The sequence below is a fragment of the Leiobunum rupestre genome, chromosome 8 (assembly GCF_980474605.1).
Source record: "Leiobunum rupestre chromosome 8, qqLeiRupe1.1.hap1, whole genome shotgun sequence".
Lineage (NCBI taxonomy): Eukaryota > Metazoa > Arthropoda > Arachnida > Opiliones > Sclerosomatidae > Leiobunum > Leiobunum rupestre.
Window position 1 is genome coordinate 34,879,638 of NC_143391.1, and position 24,753 is coordinate 34,904,390.

At 42.6% G+C, this 24,753-nt stretch overlaps 2 protein-coding genes across 2 annotated transcripts in view; one reads left to right on the forward strand and one right to left on the reverse strand.

Annotated features, from left to right (window-relative positions):
* Positions 1-24,408, reverse strand: LOC149933278 (uncharacterized). Its single transcript, XM_090156634.1, has 5 exons — positions 24,243-24,408; positions 9,365-9,775; positions 7,587-9,155; positions 419-507; positions 1-123 (listed from the first exon to the last, which is right to left on the reverse strand). The coding sequence occupies exons 2-4, from the start codon at positions 9,541-9,543 to the stop codon at positions 492-494; spliced, it is 1,764 nt and encodes a 587-aa protein (XP_090012760.1). The 5' UTR covers positions 9,544-9,775; positions 24,243-24,408; the 3' UTR covers positions 1-123; positions 419-491.
* Positions 1-24,753, forward strand: part of LOC149933277 (midasin) — a 106,092-nt gene that overhangs the window by 45,402 nt on the left and 35,937 nt on the right. The gene's annotated exons all lie outside the window — the stretch shown is intronic.

The following is a 24,753-nucleotide window of genomic DNA, read 5'->3' on the forward strand; positions in this document are numbered from 1 at the left end:
CAATTTGATTTTAAGGGGTGGGGAAGAAAAATCACTTAGTACATAATTTATGTATATAATATCAAAAAAGGTGAAAATCCTTAACTTTAATTTTTATTTATAAGTTCTCTCGATATTGTTTGCCTGTGTAAGGAAAATTTGGTATTAGATGAAAGAAATAAAATTTGGAGTAAACTAGTCAGAAAAGAGAGTACTCTCAAAATATTAATTAATCAACCAATTGGACACTCATTTCGGTTAATTAGAATCATCCGTTAATATAAAACTACTCGCGATGGTGGATTTTTTCCTCCGTGAGGTTTTTACTTACTTATCAAGGTGAAAACCTGTATTATAAGGACATTTTGAAAGTACTCGGGGAAGCTTGGTTCTTTCGAAGTCTTCCCAAAGAGAGAAAAAGGTACCAATGATAACATACCGTTTGAGTAAACTTGCGGAAATGAATCCTTCACAGGTACGAGTAATAGGAGTGTAAGCGCGGATTGTTTTCATCATAAAGTGGTTTCCCTGTCAACGAGAATTCAAGCGTTAGTGTCTAATTGGCAGTACACTGTAATAGGATTAGAGGTTATGCCGAAAGTTTATACGGCCATTAAAATGAAACGTGTACCGTCGCGGGTTTTGAGGCTGTTTCGAATGGGTACTCTTTTCTCGACAAACGTCGCATCACGGATTAAAATTTACCACGTGTATTACTTTATTATTACGATGTAAAAGTTACATATATAAAAACCATTTTTGATGTAATTCTTGTAGAAAAATCGAAACGCCTTTTGAATGATCCTGCGATGGTACATGTTTCAAAAAAAATTAGCGGGATCAGTAAATGAACTATAAACTTCTGGCTCTACGCAAAAACCGTTGATACGTTTAAGTATGTATTAATTATGAGCGGATAATTTACGCAACATGATTTTTGTCAACAATTATTTATAAGCGTTTCAATCTAGCTAGATTTCAGGTATTTTATAATTCAATATACAAGTTGACCAATTAATTTTGGAGAATTCGTTTATGCAGAACCAAATTTAATATGAAAATATTGCCCCTTAGAGGTTGAAATCTCAAGTTTTATTTTTCCGTGATGACAATTCGCCATTTTATAAAGTAAATCGATGTATATAATATATGTATTTATAATTCGCGAGCGTGGTCGTTTTTCCGTGGGGGTTTTTTTTTCTAGTCTGCATCAGGAGAACTTGATAACCCGAGCCTTAGATTTGGGGAAATGTTTCATCCCCAGCAGCAGTTGTTCATTGACACTAAAGGAACTGAAGGGCATTTTTCAGGCCTAGACATTGTCCAGTCCGGTTTGAAGATATGGGAACTGGGGCCTTAAAGGTAATCGAGGGGGAGGGAGGCGTTCTGAAAAACAGGGCGAAGCGAGGGTCCGTCTCCTAATCCCGAATTCAGCGCCGTGTGTCTTGTCGCGCGCTTCTTTTGACGCATGGCCCTATTACCCAACTTTACGGCTTCTCCCTATCGCCACCCGGCTCTCGTTCCTTCCTCCCGTTCCTAAGACGACTTTTCTTTGTTCTTAAAGTCTTCTTCGTGTACGTTACATTCGCGCGTGGAAATCCATCATTTTAAGCGGTAATAGCCGCCTGTTTTTCACGGTACTTTAAAGGCACCCAGCGAAACATTTCTACCTTTCACTTTAACCCCTTAAGGTTTCATTTTTTAGTTAATACCGCGAATGGGGGAGCGACTTGTATTTATGTGTCAGGGTGGTTGCCATAAAAACAGTTTCAAAATGTCTAGAGTTCACGAGAACTTCGACTAATAACTCACCTCGCGAAATCAATCATTCCAATTTTATTTTTCCATTATAGCATTAAGAAATAATGAAATTGAAATTTACCTACTAAATTTACAATCTTTTACTAATATTATTCAGATAACGCTAAACGTTAATTAAGTATTAACTTTTTAATGATATTAAAATCCACTTTCTGAAACCATTTAGAGAAAATAATTATAGAGAATTCTCCAATTGAAGTATCTATAAAATATAGTTTCGCAGTTGAGGGTGTACTTCAAACGATGGGCCTTTTTGTCAATAGGTCTTTATTGCGATATAAAAGGACCTTACGGTCGACCCCAAAATTTGAGAAGTCAAAAAGCCATTAAATACCGCTGTTAGAGGTTAACTCTCTCTTTTGGTTCGGCTTCCGATATATCTGTACACACTCATTCGCGCCTCACCCCCTTTTTTGGCTTTTTTTAATATTTTTTATTGGCAGGACGCCAAACCGATGGATATAGATTTTTTATATGAAATTTTCTCGCTTTTGGAAAGGTCAAAGTTCTCCTCTTTATCCCGCTGTGATTCCCCCCCCCCCGTTTTCTTCTTCCGAGTCGATAGTTTTAGCCCGAATGATAAGTGATGTTCAGCCTTTAGAAGCGGGAAATCCGGCCTCCAACAGTGGCCAGTAATTCCGTCGTAATTTGGAAATTAAGTGGAAGGCGATGTATCATTTTGGCCTACTACGCGACCCCGGAAAATCGTTTCTCACGCTGTTCACGGAGAAGTTTATTTACGGGTATACATTTTAAATATATAATTTAAAAATTAATTTAAGACAATATTCGTGATAATTAATGACTTAGGCCTAAGGTGGTGCCTTAGGTATTAGCGTAGCTGATTATTATTATTATTATTATTATTATTATTAAATTAGCTATAAATACTTTTTTTTAGATTGGCGGGCATTCGCGGATTTATAAATGCGTTGGAAGCGACCTATTTTTGGAAAAATTTAAAAAATCTATGAAGGCTTTAGATGATAAATAATCTCAATGTTTTTAGACAAGTTAGAGTGAATAAAATACATTAACGTCGTGAACCATTTAAAGCTTTAAAGATTTAGGGTTAAATTTCGACCTTTTAGTCGAAGTGTCGAAGGCGGTCGTTTTTAACGCGAAAGTTCGGCTTAGTTACGTAAGAACCATTAACTTTTCTCGGGATCTCGGGGAGTTTTTAAGTTATAGAGCCGTTTCTTCTTTCCAACAGCGGAGGAAAAATATATATTTTTTGTGATCTTTAACGCGAAGAATGTCCTAAGCGGGTTTTCGGCGTCCAAAAAAAAGATGTTATTTTCTCGGGAAAATATGAGGGTATATGATGGTATTAAAGTGGCTTTAAATTTCCATATTATGAGCGCTTGGTTGGCGGTCCCAGTCGCGGGTGCTTTTCACGGAGAACCTTTCTGGAGTGGCCGTTTCTATCGCTCTCGCGCGCTTTATTTACATTCACAGTTAAGCCGCTTGACGCGCTTTCGTCGCCTTTTGTTTTCCTTTAATGGCCGTTAAAATATTTTTGAATTTATTTGGGCTTTGCGTCATATAAATATATGGTACGGCAAAAGCGGCTTATTCCACCCCTCGGCCATACGTGCTCAATATAAATAATTGAAGAAAGCGAACGTAAAAATTTGATTTATGGAGGTAGTTTGTTACGGAAGCGCTTTCTCGCGCGAAGGCTAAATCGTAAAAGTGACGCGAGTCACTAGACCCCAATTTTTAAACACGACACTAACGGTACCTTCAATGACTCTTGCTTTTTAATTTATTAATTTTTTTGAGTTTATTTATATTAATTAACAACTGCTTTACTATAGTTTCGTCTCAAACGTTCGTAGTAAAAAGAAACGTTTAGGCCGACATTTTGAAAAATATATTTTTTAAATAGTTGAGTAAGCGTTTGAAAAAAGTTGATAAAAACCTCAGGATGACGCGCGTAACGACCTTTTTATTAATGGTAAAAATTTGTTAGTTCCGCCAGAGGTGATCTTTTAATTTGAGATGATGATTTTGCTTTTTACCGGAAGTCATCGTTCTTCAAGAGGGGAGCCCATTCTACGTACGGTGTCCCGGGGCTAAATTTATTATTTTGGTCGGCCTCCGTCGTTTGTCTATCTTGGGTTCCCATCGCGGGTGGGCGAGGAGCTCCTTATATTGTTTTCCGCCCGCCAGTGACGAGTTGGCCTTCCATCCGGAAAACACCTTCGGCGCCCTCCCTCTCTTTGTCAAGTTTTTCCATCGCTCTCTCTCCGAATTTCGTGTCTCGGCGGCCCTCGCTGACGGAATGACGCGTAGTAGTGACTTAGTTTATCAATGGGAGGCCGACTCGGTGTATGTCGGGGTGACGGTGATCCGTGGTCGGACAAACGCCTCTATAGCGAGCGAACGGGGACTCCGAGACCTTCGCCGAATGGCTTATTAGGAAGGACGCGCCGAACCATTGGGTCCGTCTATTCAGTCGCCGTCAGTCGAAACCTTTACTTAACCCTCGCCTTCATCTCGTTAACGAGAGAGCGACTCTTACGTCTTGACCCAAAGAATTTCGGACTCCATCTTCCGCGCGTACGTAAGCCTCGGCCGAAATGGGGTTAAAGTGCCCGCGTAAAGAGAACGCGCCGAAAGAAACGCGATTTTTTCTCCGCCCTGCACTCTCCGGTTCCGTGGCCCTCTTTCCCGTGGCCAAAGATTCTAGGGTAATGCGTTTTATCTCTGTCAGTTTGAATTACTTACGGCGAACGGACATCTAACACCTTCCATTCCTTTCACCCCTAAAGCGGGCTGGCTCCGAGCGGCGCGTTTTTTTATCCGTGTTAAGAAACCGTGACAGGCGAAATATTTGTTCTTTAATCTCGCCGAACTGGGCCACCGACGAGGAGTCAAAATTGTTCTTTGTCGGCCAGAAGCCGTATCAATTGAGATTCGAACATTAATAACTCCGCGAATGGTGTACCTTTAAAGTTAACCCTATCCCGTTATTTTGCCTAACGAAATATTTTTTTCAAGAGTTTTATTTTGGCTTAAGCCAGTTTATGGGCGCTCTAAAAGTTGCGTAAAGCGTTTATTATTCCGTTCAAATTTTAAACGGAACTAATCGCTATAGATCCAAGTATTGATTATTTTTGAAAATGGCGCTTTAACCGTTTGCCTGATGTTTTTTCTTTTTGGGCATAAATTGTAACTAATAGTTCAAACTCCTTTACTAACTCGTAAATAAAATGTATATTAATCTCCTTTTTTTTGGTTTGCTTCGAATGCATTTATTTATCAGTGAGTATTACGAAAACCTACAAAGAATACAACTAATAATTTGGGTCACGAGATGACGCTAGCTGTCAATTAAATGGGCTTACAGTGGGTATGGACTTCATTCGCGCTCCTTTGTTTAGTTAACAGAAATAGAAAAAATAGAGGAAATTTCTAGATAAAATATTCCCCCTCCAAAAAAAAACCTCCCACGTGGAAAATAAAATGGAAGGCCCTGCATAGTGATAAGGCTGGTATTTACCATATAGGAAAATAAATATAAAATTAGCCGTCTTTTGTTTCTTTTTCAAGAAACGCTACTTTTCGATAAGGTTTTTATCCGCGCTTTTGTTGTGGGAAAATGGTGCATTTTCTGCATCGGGTTTGTTTTTGTGGAACCTTCCGAAGCTGCGCCGTTGCGGCTTTGCGCCACTTTTATTGATCCAACGCTCGCCTGAAAACGAATACGGCTTGGTTTAATATAGCATCTCGAAATTGAATTTTTCACTAGGCTTTTGCCCCTTCGTGTACCGTATTTTGAGTGCCTTATTTATACTGTTTTTGAGCGACTCGCGCGAGCTAAAGATTTAATTATGACACCTATTAATTTGATTGATTGATGACCACAAAGTCGTATCTTGGAATCTGTTGAAAGGCCTTTACAAAAAATTCTTTAAGCTCGCCCGCCTTCAGTCAAAGCTTATAATAAATTCATATACTGTTTGGTCGGTTGACGAATTCAGGTGACGACATATAATATTAATATTTAATAAAATTCCGTGTTAGAATCGTGAAACCTTTACGTTTATGGATTCGCGATGAATATTTATTGAAGACTTAAAATATTTGCTAACGAAGTCTTCGAAAAATTCCGTGAATATTTTCGCCACTTTAATGTTAGTTCACACGGCAAGAGTTTCAAGTTAGCGGAGAATACGTGGCCGCGTAGCCGCGACTCATATCCTCTGTTTTCATGCTTCTTGATAGAAATTCGTGGTGGTTCCCCCCGTGCCCCCCCCCAACAAAGGTAAAAGAATGACTCGAGGAAAAGTAGAGGGGCGTGGGTTTTTCTAAAAGGGGTGTCGACCACCTACTCTCCGTTAACCGATGGGTCCGCCATTTGCAAATTAAGCGTACGGGATTTTGAATCTCAGTGATTTCAGAAATCAGAAACTGAATTTGAGATTTCAGAGTACGATTCTCGTGTGGATTTCTGTTGTTTTAGGCTGATTTAGAGATTTTGGAACAGATTTTCTCCCAGATTCCGGGATTTTCAAGTTGATTTCAAGAATTTAAATAATTTTTCTCTAGCGTGTATTGGATTTTTTCGTATGTCGGACTCCTCGCCTTTAACCTTAATAACATTCTTGGTATTAGTAATTGAAACATCGTGGATGGAAATATCCAGATAAAGGAATTGGAAAATAGATCGCATTGCTTTTCGACAAACATTTATTTGATGCCATTTTTAGGAAACATTAACAAGAGGCTTCAACAAAAATTTTCGCCTATTTTCGTTATGGCTGTTTTGTGTATACAAGATTTTTTTCCATATTTAAAACTGACAACAGTTTCTAAATTCGCAATTTCTCGGCCCTAATCAAATTCCGTCAAAGTATGAGGGCTTGGAATTTATGAAAATTAACAACTCCTAGTATATTTATATATAAGTGTGTGAGGTTATTGTTTAGCGATATAAGCTAGGCATTTTTTCCACATGCAGGTTTTTCTTTTGTCCCAATTATCTTTTTGAGCATTTTTGAGGGAGGAATCACGAGGGTGTCGTCATTATTTCTGAAAGAGGGTCGCTATCGACAATGACTACTCTACTCGTTTATTAGTCACATCTATTTAGACTTAGTATAACACTTAGACGCTGAAATTTCACTATTACCGGGTATCTCGCTAAATCGACTCTATGCCATTCAAGTATTACGTAACGCTCCCTTTGAACGCCAATGATGGTAGCTTTAAATTTGAGGGCGAGGTTCGAGGTTCAATGCCAACGGACGTGGTTTAAAGAGCGCTCGTAGTACTTGAGAGTTATTTCCCGATGTCTACTTCGGAAAAGGAGGCTAAATATTCTAAGTTCGGGGAGTAATCTCGACCATTTAACTTCATTAACAATTAAAGGATTGTCAAACGCGATCAACGTTAAACGCGTCAATTCGATAGTTTTTTTAATACTGACTTCGGTGTCGTCAACGGATAAAGGTCGTTTTTAGGCCCTCGATTCCGGCTACTTCTCTTTCAAAGTAACGCGCCTAAAACCAGGACTATAATAATCAGGGGTCAAGTGAGTTGCTCGCGTTATTTTTTGGTTCGTACGTAAATTGTGAAGAAAATCCTTTCTGGAAGCCGTTTTAAAATAACTGACCCGTTCTAAGAAGGACAAGACGTAATTGGGGCTACTAGGGTGGTATTTAGAGACTCGACTAATCCAGAAAGAGTTTTCTTAAAATTTTTATACTCCTGGTTTTTTGTGTATAATTAGCTTCTTATTTGACACGAGCAGTCGTGTCGTATATAGCTAGACTCACATGTATCCTCCCCTGAAGGCCAGAGAGTGGTATGAACCTCCGAATCCACTGCCTCTCTCCTCTTCTTCCTCCTCTTCCACCTCCTCGGCCGCCATCGGATCCCCTCGGTCGTACACGGGCACGCCTCCCGGAGGTTGGTGGTGCAGGTGCGGGTGGTGTGGCGGGTACTGCTGGTAAGACTGGTCACCGTGGCCCCTGTGCGTTCTGGCCAGGCTGCCGGCGCGAGAGGGCGGCAGGGAGGAGGAGGAGGAGCAGTAAGGGGGGGCCTCGGTGGCGCTCTCGTAAGGCGGGCCTCCGTCGGGCCGCTCGTGGGACACCCAATTCTTGCAACGGGCCAGGTCTCCGGCCGCTTCCCTCAGGTCTCGGTGGAGCACCAGCAACAACGTCGGGTTGACGAAAGCGTGCACAAAGGCCACGTGCAAGGTCACTTGGTACGTCAAGGTGGCTCCGCCGACCCCCTCGCTCTTTCCGGCGTCAGCGGACATCGCCCCGCTCGACGAGGTCATCGAGACTATGGCCGGGTGGATCAAGGTCAAGGTGTAAAGGGGACCCCAAAACAGAACGTACGCCACCAAAATAATCACGAACATTTTAACCCTGCGAATGCCTTCCCGTTCCAGGCGGTGGATGTAGTTGTGGATATGGTGGTGCTGCTGATATCCGGGGCTGTTCTCGTAACAGCCGCGATGCCGGTCGCAGCATGAGCCGCCGTGACCTCTCTGCGGTTCCGTGCTGACCGCGATCATCGTCGTCACCATTCCGGCGATTCGCACCGCCTCCAAGTTGGAGCGACTCAAGTCTCGGTACAATTTCCTCAAATGGATGCCGGTTAACACCACGCAGAGTAAATTTACCGTAACCCAGAGGGCGTTGAGCACGTAATGGCGCACCGGAGCCACGACCATCGGGCACGCGTCAATGTGATGAGCCACGAAGGAACTGGCCAGCGCCCCCGATAGGAAAGTTGGTCCGAGATTGATGGTGACGCTAGCGAACCAAATGATGAACAAGCCGAAGATGATGCACTGCGGACTGTCCAGCAGATTCCCGCCGTTGTTGTTGGCGGCCGAAGCGCCCCTGTCCCCGCCGCTGCGACGGCTTCTTCCTCCGGATGTCGTCGTGGACGAAGAGAAGGAGGAAGCGTAGGAGGCGCGTCTGGCTCGAGGCGGCGCGTGTCCGGCGCGGAATCCCCGGCGGCCGACGATCTCTTCCTCTTCTTCGGAGTCGGCGTAGTCGTCGTTGTGATGGGCCCTCGAGTGATGCTGGGCGGCGGCGTAGTGGTGGTGGGGCGGCGGCGGGGGAGGCGGGTTGTGGCGGTGCTGGTGGTGGCGCGAACCACCCCCGCGTCCCGTCGACTCTCCCGGGTGATCGGGCAGTAGAGGAGCGTCGTTGATGACGGAAGTGAGCATGTTGACGGTGGAAACGGTCACCAGCAGCAGAAAGACAGTTTCGATTGAAGAGCACTTTGGGAACCGCTGACACACTATCACGCTGATACCTAAAGGTACTAATAAACTCGCTCTAGCGCAGTCCACTAGGCCTTGATGGAACAAAAGTCCTTGAGACCATCTACGCGAAAGAAAATGAAAACTAACGTCAATGACGATGAACAATTAATTATCGGAATTCTCACGTAAAGCTCGGAAATTATCGAGATTTAGTATAAATTAGAAAACATCCGTTTGCAATGTCTAACTTATCGGCGTCGTTAATTTAATTACCGACCTCTTCGCGTAATTCCTTCCACGAACGTAACGGGAATGGTAATGGGGAGTTACCTTCGGAGGGGTCTCTTGATGAGTATGAGGGCCATCAGTAGGATGTTGGCGCCCATGCCTAAGCCCGCGAGGGTGAAGAGGACCACCGCTTCCGTCGTGTGGGCCGGGTGACAATTAGGCTGGGATTGGTTGGTGCTTACGCTGCCGTTTGGCACTCCAGCGAAACGGATGACGTTCATCGGGCGACCAACGTCTTCTGGCGCCTGGAGCACTCTCTTCCGCCCGGCTGTTGCGCTGGCTCACGGCTACCCCTCTCGGGGTTTCCACGTCGCTTGGGCCCAAGCTCGGACTCGCTTCTTCGGCGTTGGTCGCCGAGACGGATGTTGCTGTTAACCTTGCCTTCGAGCCTCGCCGCCTAAAGCCGCGATCGAAGTGGCCGTCCAAAATCCATCTTTCACCCGATGATTATCCCTGAAAAGTACAAACGAGACATTGGATCTGTTATTGCGGAGCCGTACTTGTCGAACAACGTTTTTGTTTCAATTTTATTCGCGTACTTCGATAGTACGTCATTTTGGGTTCTAACTCTTTGCGAAACCGCCCGATGTTTTTACGATTAAATATCCGTTTGTAGTTGACCGCTAACGAGCCAAAATCTACGCTAAGAAGGACTCAGTCGTTCAAAAAAAAAAGAAGACATGGCCTCTATAAAAGCTTATTTTGCAAGATCAAGAGAATAAATAGTACAAAAATTTGTCCTTCGCGAATGTAATGACGGTGTCTAACGATCTTAAAGTCGAGCGTAAAGAGCAGCCCGCTCCTGTCGAATGTCTTCTTTCGGCGATCAGCGGCCACGAGGGGCGCGTGTAAAAACGTCGCCCCGTCTCAGTTCGCTAATAGGGTGTCGTCTTCAAAGTGTAGACATTTTATTAAGTCTCGCGAGGCAAACCCTCTGGCGTATAATTTAAAAATGAAATCGAGCCTCGAATTTGAAACACGGTACAAAGTGGTCATCGCCAGGTTAAATGAGCTCTATCGCGAAGACGGTGGGCTACCTTTTTCAAACGGCGGCGCTTGAGGCGGCCCGCTCCGTCCCAGGCGCCGTAATCCAATTTTGAAAGTATCCCGTTGCCATGGGGATTGCCTCTTAATTGGCCGCGATTCTCGCCCGCTCCTTTCTTTTTTTAAGGTCCGCTCTCAGTTCGATAATAATTTTCCGTTTGCCGAAAGACGAGTATTAGTCAAAAGAGAACGACTTAACATTCCCGTCGAATTCCCCTCAAGTTTGGCCGGCTTCTCTCCGTCTCTCCTTTAAATTCTGGTCACGCCGCCCGAAAGAGCTCTTTCTCTCCGGTATCGACTCGAGAATCCTTTCGACTGGTTCGCGCTCACCAAACGCCCACGCGCCACTCTTCGCTTTGTACGCCGTCTCTCTCTCTCTCTCTCTCTCTCTTTCTTGACCCTTTTCGGGCGCTCTCCTTCGCTTCACCATTCGAACCCATCAATGACCAAACTACGTAACTACATCGCGCTCATTTCTAATGGATAAATTCACAATCTTAGAAAGCGTTTTCGTCATCAAGGGGCGGTTCTCGGATACCCTTTAAAATGCCGGAACACGACGTTACATTCGAAGGTAACTGGTAGATCGAGGGGTTGTTCATTATCCGTAATCGGTGTACAAGCCCGTAGTACTATCCGTAATCGGTGTACAAGCCCGTAGTACTATCCGTAATCGGTGTACAAGCCCGTAGTTCTATCCGTAATCGGTGTACGAGCCCGTAGTACTATCCGTAATCGGTGTACGAGCCCGTAGCTTTGACTGTACTAAAGCGATTACGTTATCAATTACAGATTTAGCACTATCAAAGGCTGCACACGCTGTAATCATTGTACAGAATTTAAGGAAGTAGTTAGCCCCTCGTGGTAGACCCGATATTCTTCGCGATGTGAAATAGAGCTTTCGAATAAGACCGGGACCTGGATAGTTAGGACACTGATAAATGGTTATTAATATTTTGAACTAGTTAACCGCCATTTGGAAATATTTTATTAAAAAAAATAGTAAAAAAAAATGAAGTATAACGGCGTCGAAATAAAATGCCAGCGAATTTCAAGAAATTTCTTGAAAGCGTAAACCTTGTAACTGGGAATACGTGGTTTTGGCTTTACTTCACGGGTTTCTTTCCTATCTCGGCCATCTCCTTGTTACGGCTAAAGAACTCTCAACGTTCGTTTTCATTTTTTCGCTTTGTATGATGTAAACTTCCGATTGCGGCCAATAGGCGGCGCTTTGCCAAGGGAGTCTCCGAGGAGAAGGAAAAATAAACGACGTTCGAAAAATATTGGACAAGCCAAGTCTATGTAATATCTTCATATTTCGTCCGTAACGAGTTGTGGCTGCGCCGTTTTTTGTTATCGCAACACTTCCTTCTATCTACAATTGATGGCTGGGATTATAAATTAATTTTTCATTCCTAAATGATTTCATAGGGGTGGTCAAGTTATTTCAGTTACCCTTTACCGTACGCGTGAAGCTACCGCGAATCTCTCATAGGGAAAACTAGCGCTATGCCAGCAACAAGAGTGGCTAAATGGGCTGGCATTACGGCGAATACCTTTGGAGAAAGTACGGCCAATCTCGAGCTACGCTTCAGCTAGGATTGTACGTATAAAGTATAAAGTAGTGGTATAGGTTATGGCAGGCGAATAGTTTTCACCTTTTTACGCCGTAACAAGACGACGGGTAAAGTATAGGAAGACTGTTGTTCAGTACTGGTTTCATCTTATGACGTAAATTTAGGGGTACGCTATATAGCTAATGACGTAACGGGGAGTTTTGGAACTTATACACTATACTTATTAAATATTTCCAAAATGTTATTTGGAATAAAATTGCGAAAATGTACTTCAACGGCGCGTTATTGTCGTTATCGTAAGAGAGTATCGCGGAAGAATACAGACTGTGTAACAGTCTTCTCGCCCCCCCCCAACCCCCCCCCCCCCCCCCCAGCGCCCACATCCCTCTTCCATTCGCGATAAGACTCCGGGATCCCCATCCCAGTCGCTAGGCAACGGTAGTCACAGCGTCGCTTCGTTCTCCTTTTGCGCCTGCAAATCGGAATTGTATTCCCCCGGCATGTGCGCGAGATGCCCCGTATTTTAAATTATTTTACAAATCGCGTGCATTTCCCTCCGGTTTGTATTTGCGGGTGTAATTTTGTTCGGCGAACGAAAGTAGTCGTGGCCTTACGCTAGTTGACGCTTTCAAAAGGAAAGCTGTTTGAAGGGCTTACGCGAAATTTGGCCATCGCGGGGAAAGAGACAACACTGGCCTTAGCTAAAATATCGTATTACAAGTGCAGCATCTTCGCGCGTTATGACCGTGAGAAAAAGTATAATTTCGGGGAGAATCTCGTTCGACGAAAGTTTAGTTTTTAGGAACTATTAAAAACAAAAAGATAATAATAGTGTTGCCTTAATACAGACGGACATAATCCTTAAGGAAATGTTGCGAAGAAAAATAAACCATCGGAAATATTCTCACTTCCTTTTCCATCTTGTACTTGAGAAAAACAAGTTGTCAAGAGCCCAAATATAGTCCGACGTCTAAGTCGCCATCTACTTATAACTAACATTTGGCGAGAATAGTTTTGTAATAATATTCGATTATTAATTTCAATATTGAATATTGATTTAATTTTATTTTCCATTTTAATTTAATTTCAATTAAACCATCTTTTCTTAATTTGATTTCAATTTAATCTTACACTTTTAATTATATTTTAATTTTATATTAATTTATCTTCAATTTAATCACTAATTCCTAATTTAATATGAATTGAGTTCTAAATTTACGCTTTTAACTTTAACCGCGAACCCCACTTTAACTAGAACAGACAACTCTCCCTCTACCTTTGACAACGGTGTCAACTAAACCTAAATTGATTAAATTTGTCCCTCTATCAAAGTATAATTCGAGCGTCATCTATGATGAAAAGGAAGTTTAAACACTTTCGTTCAAACGTCTTTTGATAGAGTTGTTTTCTATAACGACTGTTACATTGTTAGAGAGAGCTCAAGCTACTATCAGAACTGGTTTACGCGCAGTACCGTGCTTGAAAATTACCTCGTCTAATCCCTTTAGAAAACTGATAACTCGATAACTTCTCGCGAGACATTTAAAAAAGTTTTAATTAAAAGGTTTCTTTTCAGTCGAGCTAATTTTAAAATCGTCCTTTTTACAATTTAACGATTCGTTAGTTTTAACGTCGAGCTTCAACTTCGCCGCTTCTATCCGCCTCGTTCGTCGGTGAAGCCGCTAATGTACGGCTGAGTCCGCTATCTGCCCGCTGTACGAAGCCAGATTTTTATAGCGCAATAACGAAGCGCCTCCGACCCTCGGCCCAAGCGGGCTTCCGACTCAGAGCCGCCAAATCGCCCGAATTTATTGTGAATTTTCCGCTCGGAGAGCCTATAACCATTTTGGAAGTCTGCCTTAATTAAACTTATCCATTCGTACTTAAGCCTTTGCGCCATTTCGCCTTTTTTCCGGGCCTTATTTACATTTCTGTCCCTTAATTTCATTACGAGAGTCTCTTCTTTTTCGGGCTGCCTCTAATACCTGGAGCGAGTAAGTGGCGCGAAATACTCCAAATTGACGGGTTCTTCCGCGAAGTCTTTCTCCTATTTTACGCCGTTGAGCGTATCGTTAAGCTTTTTTGGTTTGGGCGCGTTGGTCTACTAAGCCGCTGCCTTCCCTCTCTATCTCAGACTCAGCGTTGACATTTTTTGGGTTTTTATTTAAAATGTAAAATAATCGATTTTTTTATTTAAATCAGTTTTTGGAATTTATTCATTTTTATACGATTAATGACTCTTTTATTGACTATTTAATTGATGATTTTGCTTTTAAAATTAAAATTTTATTTAATCCTAATTAAATTTAATTACTGTTTAATAAACCTTTTTGGCGATTTTTAGCTTAATCCGCTCTGTAGGAATGTAAGGGCTATTACTTTCTATGATGTGATGGTGTTAAATATACCGCGGCGCTAGTTCCGAATAGTTTCCCGCGATTCACAGTTTTCTTCTCAACGATATTCGATATAAATATAATTGAGTGAGACGTCCTTCGTTTGGTATTAGTTACCTCTATCTAGTAGAAATATCAATTTGTGCCATTGGGTACCCATTAAAATAGGGCATTGAATTTCTTTGAAGAACTGTGGAAAAATAGGGTTTATGATGCCACATTTGATAGGAAATATCAAAGACTCGCTTGTGGGAACCCTTAAAATAGGACATTTGGTTACTCTAAACCTGTTTAGTTACGCTAAACCCGTTTGGGAAAGTTCTTTGTGGTGGAAATTAAATATATACGAATTAAATCATGTGTCGTTTAATAATAGGTTTCAGAAATACTACGTGACAATTGATAGGACAATCTGGGATTATTAGCGGCGGTTTTCGTGCGCGTCAGGTTGAAGCTGAGCTTTGCAAATCCAGCGCTTCAAATTGGGGAGGAGCCATTGCGAATTCTAGATATACTACGTCTCTTATATAGTAATGCGTTAGCAGCGTTACCCGAGGATAACTACCTCTAAACACGAAACGTTTTGATAAATCTCTTGCCTTATATATCCTTATGTTAATGTAGCAAAATGTATTGTTGAGCAGTGTGAACCCCTTTTTTCGTGAGAACCTTTAGAAAACGTTGTCGCGACGTCGTATAAGAGTTACGACGGTGGACAGAACACCCGTTGAGTTTAATTATATCGAGTTAGTTCATCGCGTGAAATGGGAATTACACTATGTGTTATTCTTTAATCACGTTTAATTTAATACAAAGGGCGCTACGACTGATCCTCTTATTAGCGACAGCTTCGAAGGGGTTCGACCCCCGGGGGCCAGATGATCCTCTCGCTGAACGGCCCTTCCCAGATTGGCCCCCCGCTGCGAGCCTACTTTCGCCGACCATCCCGGCCGTTTCCTCCTTCGTATAAGCCTCTCGTTTTAATCCATTTAGTTTCGCGCGCCATTTGCATACTCGCTCCCCTCTCGTAAATTGCTACGAAACAAATATATAGAATCTATTGATTTTGTTTTCCCTTCTTTTAAGTAATGCCATTTTATCATTTACATTTGTATTTTTTTGAAATCTTTTGGATATTTAATTATTGTTACTGGTATTTCTAAAATCGCTTTTCTTATTGAGTTTTGGGATTTAAATTACATATCTGAACCTTCGAAATATCGTCTGATTATCTGCGGACTATATTTTGAAATATACTTAAAAATGACAGGCTATAAATATCACTAGTTTATCGGCTCAAAACCAATAAATTACTTCCTTGTAAGCCAGTAATAAAGAAAGCTATAAAGCCTAAAGAAAAGTTAACTGTGGTAAGTTTATTACCCAATATTTTAACGAAAATAACTTGATACAATGTCAACATTCAATTCTTTTTAAATTTAACGCTTTGTAATTGAACCAATAGAACACATTTTGGTTCAAATTGGGATTGGTCCATTTTTATCCACCATTTTCGGAAATTTAGTTCGTGACCATCTAGGAGCAAGAAACACAAGGAGAACGCCAGCTAGCCTTTAAACACGCTAACGCAGTGTTGCGTACAAATTTCATTGGACGAACCTTAAGGCTGCACGTTTTACAGGGGGGGGGGGGGGGACAATTTCCAAATTTTACCCTTCCGACGGCAGCAGGCGCTAAAGCGTCTAACCAATGAAAATTGTACGCGAGAAAATGCATGACTTTTGACGGGTTGCGTTCTCCTTGTGTGGGGTGCTGTTGTTGTTCCTAGGTGACCATTAGTTAAGAATCTTGGTATTTTTAAGAATGCTCTCCTTCATTCTTAAATCTGCAAACTATTTGGACGATAATAAATTTTGCGGGGTCGTATATCTCATACTTGTTAAATGTCAATTTATCCAAAATATAGTCTGAATGTAGCCGCGACTGTAATGAACTACTCGCGATACGCGCAAAATCTAATCGGGCCTAGACCCATATTGTTCGCGCTCTTTTTAATTTATCCATCTTTCGCTCGCTAATCCGCGCCAGGTAACAACGTTACTTCGCAGCTAGACCGTAGACGCGGAATGTAGAGCTCGCGGCTTCGGTGGCGCTACGCGTACACGTTGATCGCGCGCGGGGAAAAGTCGATTTTCCCCAAATTAGGAATTGTCTTTTTCAGGAGGGATCGACTCGCGGGAACAAATTCATTAGAAGTTCCGAAGAAATCGTCCGATTAGCGCCGAATCGAAGAGAGCGAGGCTCATCCTGACGCCGCTTTTTTTACTCTATCTCGAATAATCGTCCTATTAAGCCGCGTACTTCATTCGCGACCTCTATAGATGGAGTGTATACTTCCTGGCCATTCGCTGGCGTCTCGCCGTGGCCGCGTCGGAAGGATGCCGATCGAGCGCGTCTAATTAGCCACCGTTTGCCTACGCGCCGGGCCCCTTCCATTCGTCTTCCCATTGTAGGTGTAGCTTTCTTTTCGTCCTCGTCATTTATCCCGGCTCTTTCTTCAATCGAACGCTCGCTCGTTCAGTTTGCAGCCTAAAAAGCGCGCCTCGATTTATTGACCCCGAAGTTCCGATACTCCCGCCATTCCCCCAGGTCTAAAAGTATACGTTTTACTTTACAATTGATCCGTTTGATCGCGCAATGCTCCCCCTCCCCCTCCCCCTCTCCTTTTCCCGCCTCGCGCTTTGCTCTAGCGATCACCTTAGTAGACCAAACTCCCGTAAATTAACTTTTCCCCGAAACACTGATGCGCCGTAAGTACGATGGCTTGTCAGGCGCGCGGTTGGACCAATAAAGAGTGATTATTTTTCAAATGGAGGTTCGGAAAAGTCAACATTTCGAAAGTTCCGCCGACTATAATTAAATTCTTAAGAATATAACGTAATTTACTAACGTAAATAATCGATATTGAAACCTGTTTGTAGGTTTTAGCGAGGCGGAAATGATGGTTTTGTAGGTTTCATCCGTCAATGCAGATTTTACTAATCAACTTCGACGGTAAATTCGAAGTTAGGCGTTGGCGATGTTTGTAAATTTTCGTTAAATGGCCTCATTAGGTTCCACTAAGATTCCTTCAAAGGATAAATTTAATTTCTCCATTCTAAGAACGCGACGCGACGGAGCGAATCCCTAGGTTTAGCGTATATATAGTATGTTCTTGAAATTAGCGTAATTCGGCGGGCCCTGTAACTAGAGGCCTTTCGATTAGGCGAGACTTTCCCGAGAAACGGCTTCCTTCGTCGATATATGCCGATCGATGGCCCTTTACGACCAAATTAAGTCTCGGGTCAACCGCGACGTGATCTAGGATACTCGTTGACAAACAATTGCCTTTTCGGTACGATTCATGCCGTACAAAGGAATGAGAAATGCCGTCAGTCACGCTCGTCAAATAATGCGGGTTTCAGTTTAAAAATGAAATTTCGTATAGTAGATGGGTTAAGTCACTCCGCTAATACGTCACAGAGGCAAGAATGTAAGCGGACTCTTTCGCGTTTTATAATGAAAAATCGTCCGCTTAACGAACGAAAATCCAGCGGATTATGAACTTCTCGCGTTGGCCGCCACGTGGCTCTAGCTAAACCGAAAAGCCTCATTAGATAGCGCAAAAAATCTCGCGTAGTCCAAATCTGAGAGTGAGATATCCGTAACAGTCCCGATATAGAGCTATTTCGTTGGGCGAATTCGGAGTAGAAGCGTGTTATGTTACTTATTGACTGCGACGGAAGATTGAGAAAGATGACGCGTCCGGACATTCTGCAGAGGCGGCCGACAATTAAGCCACGTCAATTAATGGAGCCAGATACGCGTTAGCTGGAAACCAATTTGGCCCGTTTTATCTGTCAGTGAAAGGCGAGTAATGGCGTTGTTTCCCTTTGGATCTATTTTCAAGCTAATTGCCCGCTGATTGTCAGCACCCCTCTCCTCCGACGTCTCATTTTTATTTGCTTTCGAAATGGTTTCTTTTCGATAGTTAATGTTTAATTAACGTTTTAGAAGCGTTTAAACTATATTTCCCGTACATTTAGACAACAACTAAGCTTATTTATAGAATTATAACTATTTCAGGAAATGACTCAAACAGGTCCTAAAGTTAACCGTCAAAAATTAATTATAAGAAATAATTGCGAACATTTTTGAAAAATATAATCAAACTTGAACGGTTTTAATATTTTCAAAAATCCCATTTAAAGTCGCTTTGCGTCCCTTACGAAAATGGCGGATCAAATTGGATTCCGAAATTATCTTCAAAATTGGAAAGATCCAAATTCGGCTTTGATAAAAAATTACAATCCACGTTGACCAGTTCGACTTTGAATATCCTTGTAAAAAGCTGACACTTGATTGATCAAGTAACGTGAAATCCAACACGAAGATATAACGCGATGTTATAGCTGCATGTCGTCCAGAACATCTTGAAGCTCGTTTTAGGTAGCGATCAGAACTCAGTCGAAATGGAAGGACGAAAGGACTTAGGACAGTGTCGCCTAACATGCCTGCCCATACATTTCATATCCATTCTTCTTGGAAACTCTCGTTTCGAATAACGTGAGGGATTACACGAGCCCATTGGTGCGTGTTACGCAAGTTTAGTACACCCTTTCTAGTCAGAGAATACGTCGATGAAAAGACTCGTCAACCTCGTGCTGCTCTTGAAGCCACGGGCAGATAATTTGTTGTTGTGGAAAGTCCTGTGGTCACGATTGTTGATAGGGGTGCAATAGGTCGTCGTGTAAAATATGCCAAACGCCCGTGTTTCGAATTCGACCGACTCGTCTGGTACTGATAGTAGGGTCTTCCGTAAATCGTTTAGAATAAAATAAAATCTCATTGATGGAGTTATTTTGTTAGTTACGTTGTTTAAATATTGCACGTTCATACAGGAATTGTGTCACAACTCCGAAACGGCGGCCCGTAGGACAAAATGCCATAGAACACTTTCGATTCTAAATGACCTCTACAATCCATAGACTTTCGCTCTTAACACCTATATATCTGAGTTGCTCTAAATGCGAATGGTCTAACGCCACTATTAATTAAATTATTCACAACTATTGCAAAAGGCAACTCAGTTGTATAATGTATGAAATTAAGAATTTTACTATTTTATCGAAACAGAATTGGGGCTAAACTGCTAAACGGACTACTTCTTTGAAAATTTTGTCTAACCAAAAGAAAACCTAGTAAATTACACGAAAATAGTTTCATTTCTTACTTAAGTTTAATTTATGTAAGTAACCGTGAGAAATCTTTCCCGAGAAGATGTCCGAATGTAATAGATCCCGAGTGACGTTGAAAAAGTAGACGTGGGTCGCTCTCGAAGAAGAGGATGTATACCTAGTTTCGTTTTGGTGGGCTTTCTCTAACTTGGTATTCCACTCCGCTCGCGAAATGGGTTTCCCCTCTCTTCCTCCCCCCCCCGCGCAATTGTGGCCTTTTTTTAAGGAGGCGTGGGCCCGAGAAGCGCCATTATCTGGCCAGTCCGCCGGGGCCTATCTAGCCGTAACTCGGAAGTAAATATCTAGAGGGCGCCACCGGTGGCCCAGAGAGAGAGTGAATGGGGGAGACAGGGCTGGTTTAAAAATGGACCAATTTCACGCTCTATGGAATGACCATTATCACCGAGCCTGAATTCCAGGAGCGCGTGCCGACGAAAGATTAAGATGGAAATTCTTGCCAGCGCCATCTTTTGAACTTGTCGCAACTTCGTTTTCCTAATTTTTTATCGTCTTTTTCGAACTATCACGTGACGTGATCGGAGATTCAGGAACGGTACTAGGGGGACTTATGCCGCGTCCATTGTCTCTTACAATTTTGCTGAGAAAGCTTGGAGGAGATTGAGCGAACGATAGGTTTCGGGGAGCGCTAACGTCTGGAATTATTCCCGAGTGTTTATTGTAGGTTACTTGAAAATATTTCTAGAGCTCTTGGTTTTTTTAACATAAAATTATCTGGAATTCACGCGCGTGATTCAAATTAAGCACTAAGTATTTTAAATACTTAACTTAAATTGTACATAATACGGATATGAAAATCCAAAAGCTTACTAAGCTTTATGATTAATTATTTGATAGAATTCATTTAAATTCCAAATAACTCATTGACGAGATACACAAACCTCCGTGTATATTTCATTAAATATTTAATACGAGAAGTAAATCACGAATCATCTTACGAGAGGACTTAATATCCATCTAGGCCGTAAAAATTAAAGCGCCTTCGCCAAAAAGGCGGATGTTTAAACCGCATCGTGGCTCAAAATGTATGGCTTCCGGTTATACGCGAAAACTGTTTAAACGTTAAATTTGATATTTAGTGACGAGCTTTTTGTTAGGAATCTTCGAAGGTACGTTGTTTCGAGCGAATAGCGTTACCGATATCGTCAGATGAAGTTATATACTTATTAATTTTCATCGCGCGAGTAATATTTTTTGGAGAGTACCAATTTTGGGGCTCGTTTTTATTCGCGAGTAAAAAGGAGGGCGCGCTCGTACTCGGATGAAGGCGGATTTGGCCGGGCTAATACGAGCAGAACTCTTCCGAAATAATCCATTCGGAGGCGCCGCACCAACCGCGCGAGAGGAGAAGAAACCCGGGAATACGTATATCCCTTTGGCGTCCGCTTCTTTACCCTAGCCTCTGCTGTTATTCTCCGCAGATGCGTGAAAAATAAATTGCCCTTCATTTTAGGCCGATCCCCGCACCTCCATCTTCGTTCTTTCTCGTCGCAATCCGCCGCTCTGGAAATGAAAATGATCTTCTCGCTGGAGGACTTAAATCGAAAAATAACTCGAACCAAAGGGAAAAAGGGACACCGGGAATAAAGTCCTTCAGACATGCGCGCGAACCATCCTTGCGTTTTTTCTCTCTGCCTTTTTTCGAGACGGAGGTGGGTGTGGGTGTTCGATTAGATCCGGTACCGGTATAGATCGTGAAGAGCCGTTTCGACATTTCGCTGGTGGGCCGCGGTGGAGGTAGGGGGGAGGGAGGCCTATCAGGCGGCTGTAGTCCTCAAAGCCAAACAAGTCGACAGGTGGGGACCGACGTCGTGTTTTTTGCTTCATTGGAATTGTGGGCTAAAAAGGGCAATCACGAAAAAAAACCTCCATTTGGACTTTTTGTCTTTCTCTGGGTTGAGATGTTGACCTTTTGACTTTGCGCGAATTTCTCGGTAAAAAAAGGTGAATTTGCCCTCCGCCCTCCCCAAAACCTAAGCCTGGGATCTAGGTGGTTTTTTTTAAGTCTAGTTAGTTTATACTTCGGAGAAGAACAAACGGCGAGAGAAACTTCGAATGAACGACGTCGGCTTCTCCCCAAACACCGGTGTATCGCGGGTCGAACACTTCTACAGGCGTCTATAGACCAAAAATAGACCTTATTTTTTAAAATCCGCGCTGCAATCTTCTAGAGTGTAATTTATATTAAAAAATGGAAGAAAAGCACGACGTGGTTCGACAAATGTTATCTCAATTTTAAGTCGCGTAAATATTTTCTAATAATTAGATTCATTCTTAATGAAGAGATTTGTTGAATAGTTAGTGCCGCGTATCTTTCTCCGGCGCGTATAATACTTTCCGCGCTGATGTATTTCCGTAGCGTGCCACAGACGAAAGGTCTCTTTCTTCGCTAATTTATCTTATCCGTATACGCGACCGTCTATCCGATGACGATCGCCGTTCGAGAGTTCGCTTAATGTTTTTTCATTGGCTTTTCCTTCGGCCAAATGCGTCTTAATAACCCCGCGGATGCCTCGAGATAAAAGTAGAACGCCGGTACGTGACCCGAGACATCCGTCCTGTCCCTCGAGTCCTGAATATTGCATTTTGACTCGCCTATTTTTTGTCCCGAAATATATGATTAGAGCGCTATCCTTCTTGCCGGAGAGAAGCCCCTCGAGATCGCTTCCGAGGCTCGCGATACCCCGCGACTGTACCCCCCAATCTTCGTTTATTACGTTCTACGCGTCTGTTCTATTCTCTCTCTCTGGGCGCTGTGTGTGTGTTTTCATACGCAAATTGCGAGGACTTGACGCTCCGGGGAGTTAAAATTTTTACAACCAATCAGGCGTCTTTGTACGGGAGATAATTCCTAGAAGGCTTTCTTTAATTTCAGGCCGCTCTCTCACTACTTCAATGGCTGATAAAAATTAGACGCCATCTATCTTATTTTTTTGCCTCCTATCGTTTTCGCCTTTTTAAATTTAGAAATCGATTTTTTAAGCTAATTAATTTTAATCCCATTTTACAGATGGACTACTAGTTTTCCCCTTATTGCGGATTGTATAGTTTCGATCCGTACCTAATAATTGAATTCCAGATTTGAGGGGAATTTTTTTATTTGTAAATGGAAAAACTTTCGAGTTGGCTCCATTTTAATTTTGCAGTATGTGAGACGACTCCAAAATATTTTATCTTCGATAGTGACCGATACTACTCGATCTGAGCTCGGCTCGTGTCTCACATTTGAGACGAAATCTTAAACGATCCGTAAAACCCTATGGGACCGATACTAGTTTAGAGTTAAATTTCAGAGTTTTATCTGAATTTCAAACGAATGAGTCTCAGACGACGCAAAAGTATTTTTCCATAAACCTTTGCGCCCTAGATGAGCCAAACGTATTTTCGTCATAAACCTATGAAATATAGACGAGCGAAAAGTATTTTTCTTCCATAAACCTATGAGCCAAAAGTATTTTCGTCACAAACCTATGAGCGCTAGGCAAGCCAAAAGTTTTTTTTCCGTAGAACTATAAGCCAGAGACGAGCCTAAGTATTTTTCCATAAAACTATAAGCCTAAAGTATTTTTTAGCACGAGTCCTAATCAGGCTCTGGGCGCGCGGACGTGATCAGTGGTGGTTTAATCTAATTTGAAAATTCAACCCGTATGTTAGAAGCGTCCATTAAAATAGTACGATTAGATTCTGTTTACGAAATAAGTAATAAATAAATCGTTGCTTTTAACCACTAACCACCTCTCGCAAATCCCTTTAAACTTTAACTGCCTTGTTATTCCGAAGGTGGTTAAACGTCGCCGATACTGTTGATGAAGTGCCGCCCTCTTACGCCCAACCGCTTCCGAGTGTAACTCAAACGTCGACATCTTTATGTAATTTATTATATATTGAAATGATCCGAGGCGGGCTTCGAATCACTAATCTACGTTGAGAACGAATTTGAAAACCCTAATTTTCAAACTCTACGGTCTTTTATAAATCTATAATATAAACGTGTTACGCGGTCATATTATATCCCTTTTTAATAGCGTTTATACGTTTAATCCTCCCATTCGTACGATATTTCGTCTCGTTTGTTCCGGCAAAGGCTTTTCATACACACGCCGCTTAATGTTGCATTGCGGTAAAAACCTTTTCGCTGATATTTTCGCGTACGCTCGTTATTATTTATGAATGTTCGGCACCCGTGAAATATTCCAATTTGGGAGAGTTTTAACTACCGAAAAACAGACGTCACGGAAACGTAATCTAGAGAAGGAGAAATAAATAATAGATGATCTCGGCGCGCTCTTCGCCATTCGCCTTCGATTGAGGGAATTTTCAACGAAACTGGCTCGTTTATATTTCAAGAAGCAGCCTAACGCGCGCGCCACCGAATTTCCTCCCCGACTTCTCTACAGATAGAGAGAACGGAAATTTAGTAGGCCTTAGCTTCAAACACGGTTATCTATAAGGTCTCTTTTTCTTCCCCGAACGGGCGAAAATAGATAGACAAAAAGTACATCGGGGGATTTAACAAAAAAGTGGAGGAACCGTGAAAAAGGACCGATAGAGGGCAAGTTAGGGAAGGGGGGGGGGGTTGTTTGATTTCGCGCGGAAGAATATTTCACGGATGGAGAAGGGAGTACCCGGTCTATTTCGTCACTCTTACCTTTATTAAAGAATGAATATTGACGGCTAGCCATCCCCAGGAAACACGGGCTTCTCTTTGTTTTTAGGCTTAAAAATCTCCGATATCAAGCGAGGACCCGACTTGGTTTTTCCCGTTGGCGCTAGGCCTACCTCGCTGCGGCTGAGGAACCTTCTCTCTCGCGCGCTCTCCCGTCTCTTAGAATCCCTTCGCCGCCGCCGCCCGCCAGCCAGCCAGCCAGCCAGAGAGGGATGGAAGGGGGGCGTGTGGATCCTCTCCGGATGAGGATGATGAGGAAGCCGGACCGGGCATTGGAATGCTGGAAGGGAAGAAGGCCTGTGAAGGCTGAAGGGGGGGGGGGTGCAGTGGCGGCAGAGTGAGGAAGCGAATTATATCAGCCGGGGGGGGGGGGGGGCACAACGTATGGGGAAAACGAAGCGTGTACGTATTACGTATATACCGTTACCAGAGAATAAGGGGAAATATATTTTGTTTTTCATTTTTACTTGACCGACTGTAGGTGGAGTACGCG